The 25929-nt window shown below is 31.3% G+C and overlaps 1 protein-coding gene across 1 annotated transcript in view; it reads left to right on the top strand.

Annotated features, from left to right (window-relative positions):
• Positions 1–289: 289 nt before the first annotated feature.
• LOC107440663 (acid-sensing ion channel 4-A-like) overlaps positions 290–25929 on the top strand; it is a 29872-nt gene continuing 4232 nt past the window's right edge. The window contains exons 1-10 of the mRNA XM_043049462.3: positions 290–484; positions 5359–5749; positions 10017–10077; positions 13421–13572; positions 16155–16270; positions 17414–17574; positions 20500–20598; positions 22096–22213; positions 22299–22374; positions 24438–24492. Coding sequence (XP_042905396.3) covers positions 412–484; positions 5359–5749; positions 10017–10077; positions 13421–13572; positions 16155–16270; positions 17414–17574; positions 20500–20598; positions 22096–22213; positions 22299–22374; positions 24438–24492 — 1302 coding nt within the window. The 5' untranslated portion in view covers positions 290–411. The remainder of the gene's footprint in view (positions 485–5358; positions 5750–10016; positions 10078–13420; positions 13573–16154; positions 16271–17413; positions 17575–20499; positions 20599–22095; positions 22214–22298; positions 22375–24437; positions 24493–25929) is intronic.

The following is a 25929-nucleotide window of genomic DNA, read 5'->3' as shown; positions in this document are numbered from 1 at the left end:
GATTTAGCTAATATTCCTAAATTAAAGATAGGCCAAATTTTATTCGAACAAATCGAAATTGCTCTCCTCAGTCAAAAGGAATTGACTAAAATTTGATTGAGGGGCAACAATAACAATAACAGTAATAAAAATTTTTTTCTCTAAAAAATCAATGTTCGACAAAACACCAAAGTATAAAGAGTGTGATTTCGTAGAAAAGTGAATAAATTCTTTCTTTAATTCTGACCCATCAAGCTCTGAATCATTTAAATAATCAATGAAAGTGCAAGACTTAATAGCTTGAGGATGGATGTGCGTGAGAAGATTTTAAGAGCACATTAGCAAAAATGCCCTTTTAACAAAATCGATGGCAATTACTTCCGAGAAGTTTTTGCTTACTATGATTGAAATTTCCTTTTTTTTAAATTTGGAATGCCGATAGTATTTGAAGTTTTCATTAGAATAGCTGTTGGAAAAAAATATGGTGCGCATATGCTAATCAGAGGTAAAGTATACCGAAAAATATATTTTTGCTAAAATTCTAGAATGGACATTTCTAGAAATTATACATTCATTTTATACGCTAAAAATTATACTAATATAAGAATTCTGGAAATTATACTTTATATATTAGTTCATATACTATGATAAAAAATTATAATATGAGCATTTCTAAATTTTATACTTTAGATATTCATTGATATTGTAATAAAATTTCAGATATGGCCATTTATAGAAATTATTCTTTATATATTCATTTTCACTAATATAAAAATTCTAATAAGATCTAAAAATTTTATAATCCAGAAATTATACTTTATTTATTCTTTAATAAATAAAGTATGAATAAATTTATGAAGTGCTGAAAAGCATTTGTAGAATTTTAGATATTCATTTGTAATATGATACAAATTCTAATATAAGAATTGCAGAAGTAATAATTTATATGTTAATTAAAACTATGATAAAAATTACACTAAGATAAAAATTATACTATGAGCATTTCTAAAAGTTATACTTTATATATTCATCTATATTATGATAAAAATTTTGATGAGAGAATTTCCACAAATTATACTTTCTGTATTCATAATATAAAAAAATATTCTATTATATTATGAATATATAATTCTGGCCGCTTCTTAAAATTATTCTTTATGTACTAATTTTTAATATATGATAAAAATTCTAATAAAAATTCCAAAAATTGTGCTTTACGTATTATTTAATGGTATGATAAAAAATTTATGAAGCGGGGACTATTTAATCAACCTATGTAATCAACCTACTTGTTATTTTAACCACAGAAAAAAAGATTTTGCAAAAAAGCTGTTTTTTTCAAACTTGTAATGTCAATTTTTTCGCTTGAGAAACTGCCCTTTTTGTTAAATAATGAAATTGAAATTATTTCTTCCAACGTTATTAGACTTCGAAACTATTTTCGAAGTTTAGAAGAATGCATCTAGTGGCAAACTAATCTGATTTTATTCTCTCAGCCAATATTAGTATTTATAATTTATCATAAATGATTATATAAACTGCAATTTTTAAAAATGCCAAAAGTACATTTTTATTATAGTGCAAATGAATATATAAAGTATGATTTCTAGAAATGCTCACATTATTTAAGTAAGAAAAAATGTATAAAAAATGTAATATTTGGAATTTTTATATCAGAACTTTTAATACAGTATAAATGAGCATAGTGTATAATTTCTGGAAATGTCCGTATTAGAATTTTTACTCCCCTATAAAAGAATGTATAAAATATTATTTTTAAAATTTTTATGAAATTCCCTTATTAGAGTTTGTATCATAATATAGATGAAATAATATGTAATTTCCGGAAATGCGCATATTATAATTTTATCATAATAGTATAAATAAATATATGAAGTATAATTTCCAGAATTTTTACCGTACTATAATTTTTATCATAATAATAGTGAATATATAAAATATTTTTATCATATATAGTATATTTTTTATCAAAGTATTAAAGAATGCATAAAGTACAAGGTGTGGAATTTTCATTAGAATTTTTATCATGGTAAAAATGAATATATAAAGTATAACTTCTGGAAATGCCAAATTAGAATATTCGTCATCGTATGAAAGGATATGTAAATTATAATTTCTGGAATTTTTATATTCGAATTTTTATCATAGTATAAATGTGTACATAAATTAATTCTTGAAATGTCCTTCTTCACTCCATAAGTTTTTTATCATCTAAGTAAAGAATACTTGAAGTATAATTTCTGGAATTCTTTTCAGAATTTTTATTGAGGTGAAAATGAATGCATAAAAATTATTTATAGAAATGGCCCAATTTTAGAATTTTTACTATCTTATGAATAGGAAAATATAATTATGGAAATTACTTTATTAGAATTTTTATCCTTTTATGAATATAAAAAGCAGAATTTTTGGAAATTCTCTTATTAGAATTTTTATCATAATATAGATGGAACTATAAAGTATACTTTATAGAAATTCCCATATTATAATTTTCGACACAGTATAAATTATTACATAAAATAGACTTATATAAAATAGATAAATTAATATATAAAGTAGTAATAGCTTCTAGAATTCTTATATTATAATTTTTATCATGGTATATATGACTATTCAAAGTATAATTTTTAGATATGCTAAATTAGAATTTTTGTCATCGTATGACAGAATATGCAAAGTATACTCTTTGGAATTTTTATATTGGAATTTTTTCACAGTATAAATGAGTACATAAATAAATTCTTGAAATGCCTTTTTTTCGCTTGCATGCAACCAACCTTTACAACTACTGAAAGTGAAGAGAGATTTTGAGCCCTATGATTGGGTTTCTAGGCAATGTCTTTTGCTACGTCCTTTTGTAGTTCCTCCCTAATATCGTTTCTCCGTAATTTGCTCACAAAATGTAAACCTATCATAAATCAATTCTTAAATTTTTGACCATTGTATTTCTTATATTAGTTTAAAATAAAATGTTAAAATTATTTTTTACAGAAAATAAAATAGCGTCATAAATGTTCTTTTAATAATGATACATTTATTAAAATACAGTTTGCTTTAAATTTTATGATTATGTTTTCGTTAATTTTTCAAAAATGTTTTTCTTACGTTTTCGTATAATATATTTTAACATTAATATTAAAGACTTTTGAAGTAAATGCAAGGTAAAACAAGATTTTGGTAAAGCGTTTTATATTTCAAATCACTTTTGTTCGATGTCACTAGAAAAATACTAGAAAAATGTGTCGTCTATTTTTGAGCGCTTGAAGCACGTTGACTGTTATTTCCAATCGGTATTTTTTTTAAGCAAATTAAGTTTTTTTAATCAAGTAATTACCAGAAATTGTACACTTCTCATATTCATTCATACTATGATAAAAATTATAACACGGGAATTCCAGAATAAGTAATCAGTGTTTTATGATTTTTAAACAAATATCATTAATTATATGATTTTTAGAATTGTACATATTACATATAATCTTTTTATTACCATATCTATTTTTAAATGTAATTTGACCTTTTTTTCTTTGGTAATAATACTTCTTTTCTCAGGGGCGTTGAAATCATGGAGTTTTCCATGGGCTTCCAAAAACCCTTGTATACATGCCACTGTTAGCACTTTTTTTTAAATCGAGAGCGCTTGGCTTTGAAAAAAATTCTCAATTAAGAAAAAGTTAAGACGATTGATTTTCGTTTATATTTTCTTGCTCTTTGAAAATGAATGAGTTCCATATCTGTTTTAGAATAATTTTATGTAAATAAAAAAATTATATTTTATGCTAACTGAACTGGACTTTTGATCAATCAATCATTCATTTAAGTTAGTTTCATCTATTAAAAAACAACCTATATTACTTGCTTCAGTTCAGTTTTATAAAGTATATCCATAAAATTAATATTTTAAAATTTTTTTTTTCAACAAGTGCATTTTTTAAAAACATATTTTAAGTTTTACAAAATTTCCATTCATTATTCGCTGTTATTGTTTTTATAATTAAATTTTTCAAATCCTTATTTTTTATTTAATACATAAGTGACTGAACCTTTAATAATATTAATTAGCAAAACGCTTTTCTTTCTAAATCTTTTTACTTTTAATATTGTTTCTTTACGTTTCCACTACTAAGGCTTACATTAAAAGTAAATGAGCTATTTGATGATCCTTTAATCAGTCAGTCAAACCAGATCCCTTAATCAGTAAATAATAATTTTTTTTAAACTTTTCATGTTTCATAGTATGTTATATAAGGGAATGTGGCACTTATTGTGTTGGCTTACAGTGCGCAAAATAAAAAATAAATCACTCTTACTACTTTTTGATCTAATGATCAGATCTTCACGTTCTATGACTCAATCTTAAAGTTCCGAGAGGGTGATTTCAAATATGCTAATTAATTAGTGCTGACGATAATTTACGTTACAAAATCAGACGCAAAAATTTATTTTTTTTTCTGAAAAAACCTACCTTTTCGACTGATTCGAATTTCTGACTCCCAAAATGTAGGGGATAGCTTAAATTTGGGAAATATAGTTTCAATAGTTGGGTCAGGAGAACGATTTAAAGCTTAGACGGCTTCACGCTCATTTTACTTTTTGCGAAACTCACGATATCTCTAGAAATTTTTATTATGAGAATTGAAACTTTTTACATACAATTATAAAATTTATTCATTTAATATAATTCTATGCAAAAATATAACTCATATTAAGTATTTATTATTCTTATTAATTTATTTAAGAATTGTCGAGAAAACTTTAAATTGTGAAGGCAATTGAAATAAAGGTAATTATACATAGCAAAATACAAGATTGGACGAATTTTGTTGATAGTTTTTAGAGAAATCAAATTTTAAAATAGTTTTGTCAGTCAGATTGCAGCTACACCCTATATTTCGACTGACAGAAATACTCATATAACAGAAAAAATGCATGTTTATTCAGAGGAAGAACGTCTTTGTGTCTGATTTAATAATTTATATTATTAATTAACATATTTGAGGTCATCCCGTCGAACCATTAAGATTAAGCCTTAGAACGTGTAGATCCAATCATTAGATCAAAAGTTATTCTGAGATGTCCATTTAGTTTCTTACGCCCTGTACATAAGATAGTATTAGTATTTTATATACTTGATTTTATAGCTTAAAATATTAATTAACATATTTAAGGTCATCCCTTCGAACCTTTAAAATTGAGTCCTAGACCGTGAAGATCTGATCATCAGATCAAAAGTTATTCTGAAAAGTTCATTTTGTTTTTTTGCACCCTGTGCATAAGTTTCTAAAATTAGATAGGTGGAATTCAAGGTTTGGACATCTCTTGTAAAATTTTATTTTAAATGAACTTTAATCTACTTAGGAGTAATGAAGACGCACGTCAGAAGTACGTTTGGATCAGATCAAAAAAACATGGACTGGATATTCTATGCGACGCCACAAGTCATTGGGGGATGCAGATGCAAGAACAAGACACAACAGAACAGGGAATCTTACAACCAATCAGTCACAAGGTTCCTTCTGAGATCACTCGCTAAGTCATCCATCAGTGGCGTCAACAGTGTCGTATCAGCTAAGAATCCATTGCAGAGGGTAGTGTGGGCAGTGGTGCTCGTTTGTTGCCTTTCCGGATTCTCCTATCAAACTTATCATTTCACCAAACTTTACAACGAGAAGCCCTCCGTGGTGCAGATTGAAGTTGAAAACGACGGTTTGGCTGAATTCCCATCAGTCACGTTCTGTAATACCAACAGGTAAGATTCTCTAATTGGCCAAGTTGAGCGCTATTCATTTTCCGAACGCAGGAAAAAAAAGAACATGAAAAAACGTACTCTTAAGAAAAAGAACTTTTCATTAAATGTTATACAAAATTTAACGTCAGATTTGATACGGGGAGTCAAATCCTAGTTTAATGTAATTAATTAATTATACGAACATAAATGAAAATTAATTTAAAAAAAAATTAGGATCCAAAGTTTAGTATTTTATTTTATGACTGTTGTTGAACAGTCCACCCAATTTTTTGGGTTTACGACTACTAATGTTCAACTCCGTAGCCTTGTCTTTTTAAACCAAATTCAGAAGACAAGGAAACTCCTAGATCAAGTATTGGGAGAAATTTTGCCTTCGCGGAAGACTTTTTGAGGGATCTAACCTGCATTTGCGTTACATTTAGAGAAAAACCACGAAAACCTCCACGGTTAGCCTGATATCAAGGGGACTCTAACCCATGATCCGTCTACCACTGAGGACATTTTACGTCATCCCACTGGTCCGTGTAACCCGGATGCGGAATTCGTGCAGACCAGCCACCGCTGGGATTCGAACTTCCTGAACCATTACGGCTCCCAAAGTTTAGTATGAAGTTGACTAAACTTATAGTACTTTATATATTTTTAATTATAAATGCATTTGAAATAATGTAATCCCACAACAGCCCGTTGAGGTCTTCAGGTCAGTTCGCCGTTACTTACCAAACAAATTGGTACCCAATCGATCTGAAGCTGGGTGGTCCTCAAGCCACCACTGAGATTCGAACCCCAGTTCTTCAAGATTCACTCAGTGCCTTAATCACTGAGCTTTGTAAACACATTTGTACTATTTATATATAGTATTGTTATAAACAATTTATCAATTAAAAGTTGTCTCTAACGGGGTAAAAATTTTGATAAGATAAAAATATTAACAAAAATGATTTAGTATTATAATTTAGCACAATTTTTAAGAACTGGTAGAAATTTTATTATTTGTATATTATAAAATCAAGGTATGATTATTGTAATAGCATGATTATTTTACAATACGAAAAGTTCAATTAATGAAATTTAGAATAATTTTAGAACTGCTTATGAGAGAGTCCTAATAAATTTGCTAAATAGTATGAAGTGGAGACATTTCTATTTATCAAACTTTAAATCAATCCTTATATATTAAAAAATAAAATATGTCATTTCATTCTAATAAGTATCTAAATAAAATAAGTTCAGCCACTACTCCCCGAATTGAATCTGTTGTTAAATACATATAATTCCGGTACTTTTTTTCGAACTTTTTTTCTTCCGGTATTCTTTTTTCCATTCACCTAATTTTCAGAACTAATTTAACTCCTAAAAATGTTATGTAAATGACAAACTCATTTTGATGTGTTTTTTTTTGCTATTTCTAATTGCTGTAATGCTCTTCTCTATTCGGCTGTAAAAGTTTCAGAAACAACTTTTTAAGTATGCTTTCGGAATGTTTTTTTTTTTTTAAATTCTGGAATAACGGTTTTCTAAATGTCTTTCATATTTCTAAATCTAGTCTTTTTATTAAATTGTTTGATCGGAGGTTATAGAGATACTTTTCGGACAAACCTCTTACAGTTTTCGAAAATGAAATAACTAAGTCTAAAGATGACGAAGACTTTTAGAACATCAGAATTAAATGGTACAATTCTGAAAGAGGATTTTAAAAAGTTACTGAGGAAACTTTAACGGCCAAAAGTCATTCGCATAACATTTTAATGAATTATTTTACCAGTCATGGAAATTAAAAGCTCTACCTTGTATTTTCGCACGTTTCTAATGTAATATCGCAAATTAATATTTAAGCAAGAAAAATACAAAATAGGTGTCTGAAGAATCACTATTAAGGTAGGCGTGATTCAAAACTAGTTTGAATTTTCTTATAAAAATTAAGGATCTTCATAATGGTCTCTTCTCAACTGTATTTCACGTAGTGTAGAGCAAAGTGAAGAAAACCATCATTAATTATATTATCGTATAAATTCAATTTATGTTCATTGAATGGCTTGATTTATTAATTTCATTTATTTATTAGTTTTTATTATTTTTGTTTGATCTAAAATATTTTTTACCACCATTAGATTAAAAAAAAAACAACCTAAAATTGAAAGAAAACAAAATTTTTATTCCTACTCCAATTTGTACTAAAATAACAGTTAGTATGCTAATATACGATTAAAATCCCTTATAACGACAATTCGTAATAGCAGGTAAATGTGACGTTATAGCGTGCTGGTCAATGTATGCAAATACACATATTTAATGTTAAAATATCTATAAAAAGATTTAAAGAATTAAATGGACACATTCATTTATTTTATTCTGAACAACAATTTTGTTATAAATTACATATCTAGAATAGATTAATTTTGCTTATGGATTGTAGATTGAGTTGCCTAGCTCAGTCTACAATCTATAAGGTAGATTTGATGCAAGGCATAAATGTCTATGAGAGGAAAGCTTGAGCAACAAGTCGTAACAATTTTTTTTTGTGCGTTTTAGCTGAAGACTAGTAATTTTTAACTCGTTATATGCTTATAATTTTTGTTTATTTAATATTAACATTATCGTAATTGCGGACTACTCGTAATATGCCATACACGTAATATCGAGCTTTTACTCCATTTTTGAATTTAATAAATGAAAAGTTAACCGATGAATACGATAATATGAATAATTTAATCGATTAAATATTCGATATTTGAAATTATTGCTAAACATCGACGGTTGAAATATCACGTTTTACAGCTTATTTAGTATGAAAATAATAAAAACGAGACGCGTGTTTTTATTAATAAAACGATTTGAGATAGAATTTTGAAATTTGGAAAAATTAACAATTTAAATATGTTTTCGCTTTTTCCTTTAAAAGATATCATTTCTGATGTTTACTAGCTTAGATTTCTATTTAATCACAAGAGAGATTCACTTAGTATTTATTACATGTAATGAAACTTTTTTTTTACACATTGTTACGTTGTTGAAAAAATTTTCTTTTAATCAAAAAAATGTAAAAATAACTGAATTTAAAGAAAAGTAATGAGTTTAGTACTGAAGAGCTAACTCATCGGGAAAATTGCTTGATTGTAGAAAATCTAGACTTTGATGTGTTTTGCGCAATCAACAGTGTCGTTTTTCAGTGCCGAAAAATATTGAATGTATTGTATACTTTTTATTGATATACTCAGTATTAAGTATACTCTTTATTTAATTTACAATATGCTCAGTATTATTCAGTTACTCTTTATCTGATGATTTACAATATACCCAGCAACATTCAGTTACTCTATATTTGATACTTTACCACATACCCAGGATTATTCAGCTTACTCATTATTTGATGATTTACACATATTCAGTATAACTCAGTATGCTTTTTATTCGATGATTTACAACATACTCAGTATTATTCAGCTTACTCATTATTTGATGATTTGTAACATACGCAATATGCCTTTGTTTCGATGAATTACTACATAATCAGTATTAGCTTACTCATTATTTGGTCCCGCAGTGGACTGATCGTTAAGACCCGGTTCCCAGCAGATCGCCGAAGTCAAGCATCACTGGCTATGGTCAGTGTGCGGGTGGGTGACCACTTGGATCAGCCTGCGTAGGGACCGAGGGTGTGCGGTATGGGTCCTCGTTAAACTGTTCTACCGTAAAGTGTTCGACTTCACGTGCAGGGCGTCGGGCTACCGAAGCGGGGGTGCCATCCCCTCTGCAGAGGATCAAAATTGCGATGGCATGTCTTCGGATCATCCTCAGGGATGTTTCCCAGACCGTCGCCAATAGCCCAGTGTGCAGCTCTAGTGCGACGTAAATGAACAACAACAGCAACAATTACTCATTATTTGATGATTTTTAACATACTCAGTATTATATAGTATACTCATTATTTGATGTTTTACAACTTACTCAGTATTCAGTCTCTTCAAAGTTAAAGCTGTGAAAAACGTGTTTTGCTTAATCTAATATTGTAAAGTTTGGGAAAGAGCAAAAAATAAGATTAAAATTTAAACTGAAGGTATTTTAAACTCTTTATTTGTTTTCATCTAGGCTTTTCATACTTGTGTGTGATTGTGTAGTGTTAATGAATAGCGATTAAATTAGTAATTATTTACGTTTTTCTCTCCTTATGACGAACGGGTATTCGGATATTTATTTATAAAAAAATCTTCTAGGATACTAATTAAGATTATTAGGATTACTTAAAATGTTTCAATTTTTGTTTCAGAGTAAGAAGAAGTATGTATTGTGATTTTTACAAGGAGAAATGTAAGGAAAATCCAAACCTGGTAACTTCGTCTTGTTTCTTATATTCCATCATTTCATGTATAAAACCAGTCATTTACAAAAAAATTGCATATTGCCTAATATATTATACTTTTTTTAAGAACTACTAGGAAGAAAAAACAACATATAATAAAAGGATCTTCGAGCGAAATAAGATTGTATTGTATTACAGATTGAAGATATCTCATTTAATTCATTCAGTGAAAAAGTCCTCATACGATTCCTCAATAGTATATAACTTCCTTAGAAAAAAAATCAGAGTTAAGAATAGTGGGAATGACTCATAACAATATAACGAAATAGAGTAGAGAATATCGGCAATGGCACCTAACCATAAAAAGTCAGTTTAAGGAACAATGAGCAATGGTTTATTAGCGTCATTCGGGGCTACTTTGTGCAGGATTTCGCAGTTTTTGAACTTTGACATGTAAAAAAACTATGTCAATTCAAACTTTAGCAAAATTTATCGATATTATATTCATAACTGGACTCAGACGAGTGAATTTGATCAATATTGACATTATTTGTATGTAATATTTACGAATAATAAGTCAAAACATACCTGTGCAGCGATAGGAATTCAGTTTAATAATCATGTTTTTAGTAAAATATTGATATAAAATTGTTAAAAAAGTTAATTGTTGACATTTTTAAAGACAAAAACATCAAGATATGCAAAGATATTAGTTTGAAAATAATTTTCAGCGTTAAAAAAACATTTTTTTTTGAAGAATTTTTTCTTAAAAATAATGTTTATTTCAAAACATTTGAGTGTCAAAACATTTGTATTTCAAAAATAATAATTATGACATATTCATTACCATTTATAATATTGATATATTTGAGCATAACATGCTTGAATGAACATGTCAGAACTTGCTCTTCAGTTTCTGTCAAAACGACCTGATTCACCTGATGTCCTATAAAATATATTTTTATGAGTTAAATCGTTTGATTAATTCATTAGAAAACTCTTTGTAGAAGAAAAATAATAGTTTACCAGCACGTTTCATGTGTTTCTTGTGAATTTTATTAGAGATAGTATTTCTGTGGATTTTGTACTTCCGAGAAGCTTCTGCAATCGACATACCACCAGCAACTGCTTGCAAACATTGTTGCAGTTTTTCTAAAGTGTAATCACGGTAGTTTCTCGTTCCAGGTATTTTTTAATAACGTCTGACCATTTTTCTGTCGAAAAAAAACGAATGAAACGTATGACGGTACTTAAAAAAAAAAATCTTTGAAGGGAAAAATGGGCTATGACTCATCTTAAAAACAAAGAGTGTAGGTGATACCTAACTGCAATGGCTTGCAGCCATAAAAATCAGCGTAGGGAATACCAGGCTATGGCTTATAACCTTATTAAGTCAGAATAGGAAATACCGAGCAATGGCTCATAACCTTAAAATTAACTTTAGTTTTTAATTTAGAGTAAATTAACTTAATTTTAGCAAATATTTTAACTCTTTGACTGCTAACTGCTTAAATTGAAGCAAACTTGGGAGAACCAATACTTTTTCGATTTTGTCTGTGGCGTTTTAAGACATTGTAATGCAGTGCAAAATCCAAATACTCTCATTACTTTTTCGGCTCCAAAACTGATCCAAACATCTATAATGGCTCAGGGGATGGAGCACTCGCCTTCAAATAAGGTAGCTTGGGTTCGAATCACAGTGATTGCTGGTCGATTCAAATTGTGTTCCCGACTCTCACCGACCATGGTGCTGACGTAAAATACGTTCATTGGTAGATGGATCATGGCTTAGACTTTCCTCGTCATCAGGCTAAACATGGGATGTTTTCGTGATTTTTTTCTCTATGTAGCGTAAATACTGGTTAGTTCCATCTAAAAAAGTCTTCCACGAAGGCAAATTTCTCTTAATGCTTGATCTAGGAATTCCCTTGTATTCTGGATTGGAATCAAAATTACAAGGCTACGGATTTGAACAGTGGTAGTCCTAAACCCTAAGTTGGGCCAGTTGTTCAACGACTGTTATAAAATAGAATTAAATTTTCAATATATATTTTTTATTTATTAATGGTTAGCTTTAAAACGCCATGACTTAATTGTTATAATATATGTATTTGAATACTGAATAGCTGATCAATTGAACATCATTTTATTTTTTATTGTTGCTAAAGCAACGAGGTATAAGATTTCAGCTAGTTTTGGAGATATATGCGATAAACTATTTTCGGATATACACTTGAGACGCACTTAACCAGCTAAAGCCTCCACATGCGTCTATAGTCTAGCTAGACCGATGGCTTGTGTGGGACGCAAGCACGTATGTGCTCATGGGCCACACCCATGGTTCTTGATTGACGCATATATGCTCCCATAGCTATCAACGGGTTAATGAATATCACACATATTACTGCTTCTTTCTTCATTAGTACAAAAAATTGCAATACTCATATTTACAAGTGAGCTTGAACGCGCTGTCACCACGTCACCGGACTGTTTCTCTCACTTAGTTTTCTGCTATATAAGAATACTTTTGGAACTATTCCGTTACCGTGAGGGATGTAAAAAAAACCCTCAAAATTATTACTGACATAAGTGATGCTAAGAAATTAACTGTGGTAATAGCTACTACTGTTATTGAGGTAATAGGTACTGTGGTAAAATGTAACTAATATTTTTTTTATTTTTATTTCCAATGAGCTGCACAATCGGTCTTGCCGTTGAACAGACCTAGTGCGTTCTCCAGAGGTGGTATCCACTCTTTCAGGAGCACCACAATGGGTGAGATACCGTTGGTCATGTTAATTTGGACGTCTAGTTTCTGCCACACTAGATGGCAGCACCGAGACTCTATTTGGATGCTAAAGTGCACTAGGAATTTAATTTTGCCGGAAATGCTTGACAAGAGGCAATAAGGCACTCCAGGGATCTTTTACATGCCGCATAATCACACGACATGGCCGCTGAGGATTTTCTGCATTACGAAAATCCGGTGTCTGGGCCGGGGATCGAACCCGCAGACTTGGGATCAGAGGGCCGACGACAAACCAACTGCGCCACCAAGCCACAACGTAACTAATATGCACTACTCGATTTATTCATCATTGATGCCAAAAATAGTTTAACAATTTTTTACGGCCTTCAAAAATGGAATAGTGCCATGCGTTTTTACTTACTTTTAGATTTTTCATTTTCGATATTTCATATTTAATTCCGATATTTTACATTTTAAAAAAGTTTCAACCTTTTCAAATAAATTAAAATAAATAATTCAGGTGATTTTTTTCAGCTCATTTTATGACTTCTTTCTTTTTTTGTAAACAAATTAGTTGTTTATTGAAAAACAGAATGTTAAATCAGACATGATTGAATTTCAGACATTGTCAGAGAAAGAAATCGGAGATATAATGTTCGATTTGATGAGAGAGGGAAAATTCGAGAAAAAGAGACTTCTTGGACATGCTGAAGATATGGTCCAAAGCTGCATTTTCAACGGAGAACCTAAACTGAAAGAAGAAGAATGCCGAGAGTAAGTGTGGTACGCTTTACTCTTATCAGATTATGTAGAAGACTTGTACGCACAAGGCGTGTACGGAAGGAATTATTCTAAGGCTCAGTTGCTTTCAGTCTGGTTGAAAAGGGGTTGATAGCGTGATTGCTCAATTGTTTCCATCCTGAGCCGTGATAGCTCATGAGATAGAGCGTTCGCCTTCCAATTGGGTGAAGCGGATTCAAATTCCAGCGATGACTGGTCGATTCGAATTACCCATCCAGCTTGCACCGACCACAGTGCTGACGTAAAATATCCTTTGTGGTAGACGGATCATGAGTTAGAGTCCCTTTGCCGTCAGGCTAAGCGTGGGAGGTTTTTGTGATTTTCCTCTTCATGTAACGCAAATGTGGGCTTGTTCCATCAAGAGGCTTCAGCGATGGTAAATTTCTCCCAAAACCTGATCCAGGAGTTCCCTTGTTTTCTGGATTGGGTACAAAATTACAAGACTACGGAGATGAACATTAGTAATCGTAAAGCAAAAGTTGTCGTAAAGCCTCGGTTGCTCAACGGCGGTTATAAAATAAAATAAAATTGTCTCCATCATCAGAGTAGGGTACTTTCCATGGGTCATTAAGAGGGAATAAGGAGTTATGCGAAATGTTCTTTAGAGCTTTGGTTCAAACTTCTTAGTCTAGACACTAATGGAATGGGGCGGAGCCTCTTAACTGTTTAATTTTCAATATTAAAGTTTGCCTCAAATTCAAGAGATCTTCGAAGCCTGGAAAGAGACGCAACAGGTTTTATTACGTAGCGAGCTCTTCTCTGCGCATGTTTGAGGAAAGAAGAAACCTCTTCACACTCTTCAGATCCCTTCTTTATTTCTTATATTCAGAGCAAAGATGAGGCCCTTGAGAAGAAAATATTTACGTTTTGCTTTTAAGCTGAGATAATATATAATTTAGTTTGGCCCCAAAATGAAACGTTGACTAGTTGTCTATTTTTCCGAAATTATTTTCTCGTTTTTACTGTTGACCAAAATGTATTACTTTTCTTGCCGCCATCATGGAAAAAAAGCGTGGTATCAAATGCGTAGTATCAAATAAAAGGTATTGAAATTGAATATGATATTGGTTTTCATTACATTTATTAAAAGAAGAGGTTTGTTTGTGTGTAATTCTGTGAGTTATTTTTATCAGATACGGCCACTTCATACAAAGGCCATGATTCAAAAACGCCACATGATTCAAGACAAAATCCAATTTTTAATTAGATTTTTGATTTATTAATTATTTTTAGTGATATCTGCGAACACATGCGATTTTGCGATCACAACGCAGCCTATTGCGTTCAAAAAAGTTTTCTTATATATGCTTCGAAGCTAAGAATACATTAAGTATTTATTGTAATTATTATTAATTAATTGTTCACCCCTAACATCTCTAACTACATTACATGCCGTAGTAGTCATTAATTTTAATTAAATTAATTATTCTCTTAAAGTAATCAGCCTAGCATAATCGATTTTTGGGTCATTTATGATACATTTATATTAATTTTATATATTCTGGTTAACACAAGGAAAAATCATTCTAAATAAATGCTATTATAGAAATATAGTTATTCTAAATGAATGCCATTCACTTCTGCACACCACGCCCTCGATCTGTCCTCTCGAAATTATACCTGTCTTACCGCTTCCATCAAACGCAGGAATTAACCTTTTACCTCCTCTCCTTTGCCAGAGCTACCGGTCATTTTAAGCACTACCTTTGGGTAGCGTTCTCCTTCTTTGGTGAAGTGATGTTGTTGTACTTCATTTACGTCGCACTAGAGCTGCACACTGGGCCATTGGTGGCGGTCTGGGAAGCATCCCTGAGGATGATCCGAAGACATGCCATCACAATTTTGATCCTCTGCAGAGGGGATGGCATCATCGCTTCGGTAGCACAACGAGCAGCACGCGAAGTGAAGCACTTTACGGTAGAACAGTTTCATTAGGACTGATACCGCACACCCTCGTTCTCTACGCAGACTAATCCAAGTAGTCACCCACCCGCACACTGACCGCAGCCAGTGATGCTTCTGCTGGAAGCCGTGTCTTAACGATCAGTCCACTGCGGGACCTTTGGTGAAGTGAATTGTCACCTTAAGATATATTTTTTGCATCGTGAAGTCCACACTTTTTCATTCAAAATAAATCTTCTAATAATTTCTCAAGACGATTTTTAAAAATTTTTAAACTTTAAAAACATAATAAATTTTAAAACTCATTTTTTCATGACCCTCCCCCCGACATTTTTAAGTTACGACAACCAAGAAAGAATCCGCTATAAACATCGACTGGAAGTTTGAATGATAAATAAAACACGTTATTATTTACGCGATTTATTACGATATTCAAATGTAAACAAAAAGCCTATTTTTGTTCGTTCCTGCAAAAGAAGTCTTTTTTTTTTCTTTTTAAACTATTGAAAAATAAAAGCTTGGTTTTAAATCAGTTTCAAGCAACAAATCTAAAACCATCAGTATAATGTAATGTAAGGATTTAAATAATTTATTTGATTCAATTTGAAGATTATATGTTGTGTAAATATTTGGGAATAATTTTATTCATGCAGGAATCTTCGGTATAGTTATGATCCAGATTATGGCAACTGTTACACAATCCCAGCAGAGAACAAAGCTGGAGAGATTCTGCAAGCGAGGGAAGCGGATTTTTGGCAGGAGGCGAATGGTAAGTTAACAATCACAAATCAGAGATTCTTAAGGGTGTTTTTATAAGGTCTTTCGCCAAAAATGAAAATAAAAAAGCTTTTAAACTAGTCATATCATAGGTTGTAAGAAATTATTCCGACTAATTTTAGTTCGTCGATTTCATAATTGGCATAGAGGGTACGATGAGCAAGAAAAAAAAATACCTGGGATAATTTTTGTTCTTTTTCTGAATTAAGTGTCAATTTTAATGATTTCAGAGGGTGACTTCAAACATTCTAATTAATTTGTGCTGGCTATTAATTAGGATACATTCTTTCTCATTCCGACAAGTGCATTCACTCTCTGATATAGAATATACCAGCTCTCGTAATATATAATATACCAGCTAGTATATTACCAGAAAAGATTTAAAATACTTCAGTGGGAACAAGTATCTAACAAGTGAACTCTTATTATTCCTTATAGTGCATTATTCTTTTACAGTTATGACCCCTTTTTGCTTTCGTCATTTTTTTTGTAAATGGATGCAATATGTAAATAGAAAGCATTTTCCTCTTGCTACAAGCATTTTCCATTTTCCATTTTCCATTTGCAAACGAAATTTTTTTTTTACCCATTGGCAAAATGGGTGTTGTTTTGGGTTTGATAGCGAGCGCACCTTATTTGGATGTCATCACACTTTTCAACTGTGTTTAAGAGTAATTATAAACAGTGCGCATGCGTCGTCATTGCATGCGTTGCTATGGCGACAGCTGCTGTTTGATCATTTTTTTAGAATTATTTTTTTCACTTTTAATTTTGTTATGCTTTAAGTTGGTGAGTTTATTTTTGAGATATGGGACCAGAAAGATTCCATAGATACTTCTTGAATTGTGAATAAAGGAGAATTTCATGATTTGAACGATATTTTTGTTTTTTATTGTTTTAATTAAGAATCAGAAATTCTAACCAGCAGTTGATACTGGATCTTTGTCAATACTAATTCAGGTGAATATCACAAATAAAGAGGATAAAAAAAATTAGACAATAACCATTTTGCCAATCGGCAACCTGTGATTTCAGTTTGGCGATCGCAATTTTTTAAATATTTTAATCCTTCAATCCCACCTCCAAACCTAACGCCATAATCAGAGTTAAACAATATATTAACCAATTTTTTTAGATCTTTCAGTTTTGCTTGACGTCGAGAGTTCAGAATCAATGGAGAAAAAACGTTACCCTGGCATTATTGTTACGGTTCATGACAGAAATTCATTGCCAGATGTCCACACAGATGGCATAACAATCGCTGGAGGATCAACATACTACTTTGCCATCGCAAAGGTACTATACTTGATTTCTATAAACTGCCGTAAATTGATTGATTTTTTCTTTTTTTTTTGGAATTTTTTTGTTTGCAATGATTATAAGTTCAAAATTTTCTAAGCATTTCTATGCATGCATTTTATAAACATTTACGTAACATTTCTATGCCAAAGTCCTCTAAACTCCAGCATTACCAATGAAACTCAATGCGAAAAAAAAAACTAAACTAGCACAAAAGTTCAAATTAGGGATACAACTTCAAGTAAATGAAAAGTATTTTAAGATGTTGAGCATGGAAGGCTATAAATTTTCTAAAAATGCAATACCAATAAAAAAAAATGAGTAGCATAACCAAATCATTAATTTTTCTTTTTTTCTTCTTAATAATATACACCGAAGAGCCATTACATTATGACCACCCTCCATCTATAACAATGTTCTCGCCCAGGTTTTCATGGTTTCTCGCCCAGGAGCAATGTTTTCATGGGGCACATTAGGACCCATAATCCTCATAGAACAATCCCTGACGTCTGTAAGCTACTTGAACATAGTTGCAGACCAGGTTCACCCATTCATGGCAACAGTTTTTCCTGCAGGGGATGGTGTTTACCAACAGGATAATGCAACATGTCATAAGGGTCGAATCGTCGAGGAACATTCCAGCGACTTTCAAGTCATGTCTTGGCCCCCAAATTCACCTGACCTTAATCCAATAGAGTATTTGTGGTCCTACTTGGAAAGCCAAATTTGTGCTGCCACGCTACCCCCTCGCAATGCGAGGGAATTGCAGGACTAGTAGGTGAGCGCTTGGTACCAGATACCTCAGACTACCTATCAACACCTTGTGGAATCAATTCTTCGGCGGGTGCTAGCAGTTTTGAGGGCTAAAGGTAGTCCTACATGCTATTAGCAGGGTGGTCATAATGCAATGGCTCTTCGGTGTATGTTCAATGTTATACTATTGCTATTAGTTTTTATGATTTTGGCTAAGAAAAAAAGACAAAATATAATAGTACATAAGTTCTGCTATGAGCCAATAGTTTTTTTTAATCATTTCAGTACTGAAATTTTGCACCATTGATGACAAAAAGGTTGAGTGATAACAATATCATTTAAATATAAAAAAAATGTAAAACTTTATTTAGTTGACTTTCTTTCTGCATTAAAAAATCATAAGGAACTTCATGTTACATTTTGTTTTATTGCGCAAAAACTAAGAGATTTCGAAACTTAAAAATTCCAGGAGTTTGTATAAAAATGCATGTGAAGCATCATGGAATAAAAAAATAACATTTGATAATTAGCTCGATCTTTTAAGTAATAAAATATGCAATGAGTGCCACTCTAAAGCTCGCAGAAAGGCAACTAAAAATGGAAGTTTGACATACTTAAAGAGCCAGTTTAAATTATGAACTTATCACGAGTTTTTTCTCCAATTTTTTCGAAAGTCATTGTATTTTAAGTTGTGACTTTTTTCTCACTTTTATTTAGTTTTACATAACTTGTCGTTGCATGTTGTTTTATTCGGCAAAAACTATTAGTCTTAGAAATTTTAAATTACCAAGGAATGTAGAAAAATGTAAGAAGTATGATAGAATTAGAAAATATTGTTTATTTTATTTCCAATGTCAGGGAATACAAACAATAACACAGAGGAACAATAAAAATAGAAAATAACAAGAGACCGAAGTCATCTTCCCAAAAGCTCTCTCGCACGCCAATGAATTAGAAAATATAACACCTGGTAATTGGTTCAAAAAATTTTAACTGTTAAACTTGTGGTAAAAAATACCCTGCGTAACGCTCTTCAGCTCTTCGAAATGCAATTACGGAGTTCAAATTCGACGCTCTGAAATATGCTTTTTGTTTATGAATTTAACGCGACTTTTTAAAGGAAAATCCTATATGCTTGAAAATAATTGCAATTTTCAGTGCTTTCTTATGATTTTTTTTCTGTTTTTTTTCCCCGTTTCGTTTCTTAATGGATGCATTAATATGTTTTATTAACATGCAATCTGGATCTTATTTGTTTATTTGGAATAATGTCCTGTGCAAAGCCTTTATTATCAGCGTGTTCATTTTGATTCTCGCATGAGAGAGATTACAGATTTAACGGTGCATTCAATAATTGGAAGTATCACTAGCGGCGGTCAGTGTGCGGGTTAGTGACCACTTTGATTAGCCAGCATCGGGACCACTGTTGCGTAGTTTAGGTCCTCGTTAAAACTGCTCCATTGTAAAGTGCTCGTTTTCACCTGGTGGTCACCGGGCCTGCCAACAAAAAGAGCTATCCCCTCAGCAGAAAATCCAAAAATGTGCTGGGATCTTCAGGATGTTTCCCAGACCGCTGCCAATAGCACATTGTGCAGCTTTAGTGGGACGTAAATAGAGTAACCACCTACCATCATCCCCTGAATTTAGTCCTGTAGAGAAAGTGTGGGGAATAATGAAAAATAAACTAAATAAAGCAGGTAAGAAGGCAACTAAAAATGGAAGAAACATTCAGAAAAAATATGGAAAGGAGCAACTTTCGTCACCCTCAAGTCGCTTGTAGAAACTGTGTCAACACTGCTTTAGATGGTTATTGATGCTAAGGGAGAAATAATTTATTACTAGTTTATCTGAATAATCTTGTACAACGATTAAGCATCTTGAAATGTATTTTAATTTTCAATTTTCGCTTACTTAAAGCACTTTTTGCGTGTTACTGTACTTATCTCTCCTCATGTTTCAGATTTTTTTAGTGTACCGAATTCCATTGCAATCGAATATGAATGGTATGGGAATACAAGCGAGACTTACAAATAAACAATCAATAACATGCATACAAATTTCAAAGAAATTTATAAAATTTGCAATGAAACTTTTGAAAAAATTTAGTACTGTAGTGCATTTAGTCAATTGGAAAAGTTCTATAGGTAGAATGATTTTGTTCTTTTTCAGATGACCGTTTTGCTATTACCACTCCCTTACAAGACTAACTGCACAAATTATGAAGAATTGCCGTGGGATGATGACCCGAAAACTAGAGTCACTTCAAGGGTAACATTTCATTTATTTTCAGAAAGTGTCTATTTAAAGCACTTTCAAATAAGAAATATAAAGGAATGTATGTATGTATGTACTATATAAAGGTAAGTATTAAAACATCGCCTTTTTACAACAAAACCATTAGTGCTAATTACCAAAATAATATTAAGCATCGCTAGTGTCAAAATAGTTTAAAAGCGTATAACTACCCTTTCTCCATCAATTTTGCGTTTTATATTTGCTCCAATTACCTTTGATTTTGAAATTATTTAATTTTATATAAATGCCAAACTCTACAAAAAATAAATACATGATTTCAGATAACTTTAGTAAGATTAATATTAATTCATCAACCTCACATGCCTATGGGTACCACTCTAAAAAATTGCAGGACTGAACTTATTTTTTGACTAATTAACTCTGCTTAGTGTTGTTCAGCAGAATATTTAGAAATTAATAGATCATTGACTGCAAATATACTTTCCCAGATATTATAACAATGGCTTATTGTTTATTTTGTCTAAAAAAATTTTATCTGCATTTTTTAGTTTCTTTTTTGCAGAAAATAAAACAGAAGTAAGAGCTACCGCATATTTCTTTTTACACCAATTGCTAAATTAAAAAAAAAAAAAAAACACAAATTTTTTCTTGGAACTTTTCATATCTTACTTCATCTATCACTTTTCACTTTATCATTTTTATTTAATTCTAGCTCTATAAGTTTTATGTTTTAAGAAAATAGACTCAATTTAACTTTGTCCAGTATTTCTAAACATGTGGGAAGAAAACAAACTCTATCAGATTCAGTTTCAATACGTGAAGGTATTGAAGTTCCCCATCATTCCAATTCTTTAAATGCAGTGTGACATCATTATTTGATCATTTTGCAATAATTATGAAAAATAATGATGCTTTCCTTAAAGAGTAATATTTTGTTTTGAAAAATTTATTCAAAAAACAAATTAGTAAGAGAGACTAATTTTAGTAAGGAATTCAGTTCACTGGTTTTTTCTCAAGACTGATTTCAGTCTTGATTTCAGTCTGAAGAGTGGTTCTCCTTGTAGTCAATCCACGTTTGTTCTTGATCTAACTTCAAATAGCGAATGAAAATAAATTGAGGAAAACGAGCATTAAACTCCTTTAATTAGATAGAGTTGTAAACAAGAAAACATAATTGATATTATCGTTTAAATATTTAAAAAAAAACCCGACTCTTCTACAATTTAATCTGTGTCAATGACTGGATAAACCAATGAGAAAATTTCTTTTTTCAAACGTAAACTTTGCGATTCAATTGAAAATTTTAAATGGTTTTTAGGATTGGGGTTTAAAATTTCCCCTTTCACTCGCTGTTCCAGGGATTGGGAAATGGTTAAGAGCGACCTCACGAACGCTTCTATTTATTATTATAATCACTTTATTCATTCTTTTTCAATGTTTCAGGAAAAGTATCCAGTTTTGATTGCCTGCATTTTAAAATAACGTGATCTAATAGTGCTTTTCTTACAGCTTTGTACTGTTGGGTGCTCTCAATATCTACAACGAAAGACATGCGATAATTATGTAACAAAAAATCTAAGCTTGTTTTATGAAAAGCTTCCGTACGATCAAAACACTGTCACACAAGGTACTCTATCACGCTTTTGATCACATTTTTTTGGAGGTAAGGAAATTGAGACTAAGTTTTCAAAATGATTTCCATGCTATTTCAGAGCAGGTAACGTGTGCTGCAGAGGTTGAAACGAGTACTCGAGACTACTGCAGATCAATATGTGGATTACCATGCAAGTAAGTTTGTTAAAGTGTTACATTTTTTAAACTTTTTCAATGCACCAATGATAAATATGAGAAAAAAAGAGTGCTTAAAAATATTCTTGAAAGGTTGAAAAAGAGTTCTCTGGATTACAGTAGATCAATATGATTGTTACCATAAGTGTAAACTTGATAAGTTTATTTATTTTTCAAAACCCTTTCAAAGATTCTACGTCTTATACGCGTTGAAAAAATGACTTAAAAATAAGCCTGAAATAATCTAAGTCCAAAAGCAAGCTTCAATCATGAGTTTAAAAAATAAAAATTTGATAAACTGCATTTAATTAAACATATAAGGGTGATTCTCACGAAACATGACAATTCGGACCAAAAAATTTCTTAAAATTTAAAGTCTTCAAAATAATCTAAAATTTTTTTTGTATACTTCTTTAGCTACGCTTATTAATGTCTTATAGATGACAGTGTAGTTTATTGACATTTGCTTGAGAAAAAAATAAAATAGAAATTCACCAAATCTTAAATGCCAGGAAAATGACTTATTACCTTAGAAGTTTAAAAAACAATCATGTTAAGTTAATAGTAAGTAACTCAACTTAAGCCTTTATGTCAGATAGACCATAAATTGCTTAAATTAATTCTTTTTATCCACTGTAGAAAGAAGCAAAAAATTTTTTGCTGCTGATATACGGAATAAAATTGTGTATAATAATCAATTATTAAATAAATAAATAATTTTGATTACATCTAAGCATATTACAATCATACATAAACTTGGTATTAGGTTAATACTTGCTTTCCCTCTTTACAGTATTAGCAGTTGAAAAGAATTTCTGGTAACACTTCAATGTCCTTGCATTCATAAGCCAGGAAAGTGACAGCCAGGATAATGACAAATGCACCATTTTGTAGCATATAACTTTACTTTAATTTAATATTTTGGCCGAAGACGTTCATATTCTGCAGAAAACAACAGTATTTCTTAAAATGACTCAGATAAATCTATGTAGTTTTTGTTATTAACGATTTCAAGAAGCCAGGAAAATGACAGCATAAAAACCAACTCATCTTGAAAATTTTTTAAAAATAGATTTTGAACCAGAAAGTGGGTTCTTTATTCATGCAACAAGACATGTTCCGACAGGAGGGTATCTAATCAATCGATTAACATAAGATATTGATTCCTGGCGCTATCTATTTTGGTTATAAATCACTAAATAAAAGTAGCCAGGAAAATGACAGATTTTCATGGGACAAACAAATTATTGACAGAAAAAATTATTTTGAACGAAGTTTTCGCAAACAATACCCTCTGCGTATATTCTAGAAGTGCTTACATAGGATAAAATAGAAAAAATCAGATTTTTAAAAATGTATGGGAAGCTTTGAAGCTAGTTATTATTGGAAATATTATTTGGGACATGCCAGGAAAATGACATTTTGATATTCAATTAAATTTTTTAAGTATACAAAACAGTTAATGCTAGTGTAAAGTCATTTTAAAATGCTAACAGCAATGCTATTTATTAATTTTTTAATGCTATTCACCAGAGCTCTCTTTGAAATGATGAAGTTGTTAAAATTAAACAGATCTATCTTCACCTCGGACAGACTCTCCAATTAATACTGTCACAGAACTGGAGCATATCTTGAGGTTATTAAATGAAGAAGATTTAAATTCCACCCCCCAATATGCTGAAAGAACATCATACATTAATTATTTTTCTAAAAAGGAGTCATTTTCACATAGGATGAGTAGGAAAAGAAATTATGATATCTCGACTTACCTTCATCTCATTGAAGTAGACTTTTAATACAAGAAACTTTAATTTCTGAAAAGACTTCGCTTTGTATTTAGTCAAATTCTTATTACATTTGGCCTTATTGAGGCAGTAAAAGTAGGGTCATGGGATTCTGATAATAGCAAATAACTTTTCTGTGCTGCCTTTAAAAGATAGTTTTTTTTGTACTTCCTGCTTTTTACAACATATAAAAGTTAAATGAAAAATTTTTGTAATGAAATTTTAATGGCTGCTTGCATATCAACTAAACTGTTCTTATAATTTCATGTCTGATCCAAGAGACACTGTATTTGAAGTATCTGAAGTCGATACAGTTTTAACAGACACAGAGTTTGTAAGTATATTCCTTTTAGAAATTTAGATTTTCCATGTCGTCATTATTTTTTTCGTCTTTCGGTGGCAAAATGTTAGACCCACAGCAGCTCGAGGTTGACTGCTGGTAAATCGTTCTTTTTTTCACTAGATCCTCTTATAGATATTTAAGTTTTCCAAGTCGTTATTATTTTCTTTGTCTTTCGGAGACAAAATGTTAGATCCACCGCAGCTGGAGGTTGACTGCTGGTAAATCGTTCTTTTCTTCATTAGATCCTCTGATAGATATTTAAGATTTCCAAGTCGTCATTATTTTTTTTATCTTTCGGAGACAAAGTGTTAGATCCACCGGAACTGGAGGTTGACTGCTGGTAAATCGTTCTTTTCTTCATTGGATCCTCTTATAGATATTTAAGTTTTCCAAGTCGTCATTATTTTTTTTGTCTTATGGAGACAAAATGTTAGATCCACCGCAACTGGAGGATGACTGCTGGTAAATCGTTCTTTTCTTCATTAGATCCTCTGATAGATATTTAAGTTTTCCAAGTCGTCATTATTTTCTTTGTCTTTCGGAGACAAAATGTTAGATCCACCGCAGCTGGAGGTTGACTGCTGGTAAATCGTTCTTTTCTTCATTAGATCCTCTGATAGATATTTAAGTTTTCCAAGTCGTCATTATTTTCTTTGTCTTTCGGAGACAAAACGTTAGATCCACCGCAGCTGGAGGTTGACTGCTGGTAAATCGTTCTTTTCTTCATTAGATCCTCTGATAGATATTTAAGTTTTCCAAGTCGTCATTATTTTCTTTGTCTTTCGGAGACAAAATGTTAGATCCACCGCAACTGGAGGATGACTGCTGGTAAATCGTTCTTTTCTTCATTAGATCCTCTGATAGATATTTAAGTTTTCCAAGTCGTCATTATTTTCTTTGTCTTTCGGAGACAAAATGTTAGATCCACCGCAACTGGAGGATGACTGCTGGTAAATCGTTCTTTTCTTCATTAGATCCTCTGATAGATATTTAAGTTTTCCAAGTCGTCATTATTTTCTTTGTCTTTCGGAGACAAAATGTCAGATCCACCGCAACTGGAGGTTGACTGCTGGTAAATCGTTCTTTTCTTCATTAGATCCTCTGATAGATATTTAAGTTTTCCAAGTCGTCATTATTTTCTTTGTCTTTCGGAGACAAAATGTTAGATCCACCGCAGCTGGAGGATGACTGCTGGTAAATCGTTCTTTTCTTCATTAGATCCTCTGATAGATATTTAAGTTTTCCAAGTCGTCATTATTTTTTTAATCTTTCGGAGACAAAATGTTAGATCCACCGCAGCTGGAGGTTGACTGCTGGTAAATCGTTCTTTTCTTCATTAGATCCTCTTATAGATATTTAAGTTTTCCAAGTCGTCATTATTTTCTTTGTCTTTCGGAGACAAAATGTTAGATCCACCGCAACTGGAGG

This window comes from Parasteatoda tepidariorum, chromosome 1 (genome assembly GCF_982258835.1).
Source record: "Parasteatoda tepidariorum strain Cologne lab strain chromosome 1, Ptep-v5.0, whole genome shotgun sequence".
NCBI lineage: Eukaryota > Metazoa > Arthropoda > Arachnida > Araneae > Theridiidae > Parasteatoda > Parasteatoda tepidariorum.
This window is presented reverse-complemented; position numbering and strand designations above follow the sequence as displayed.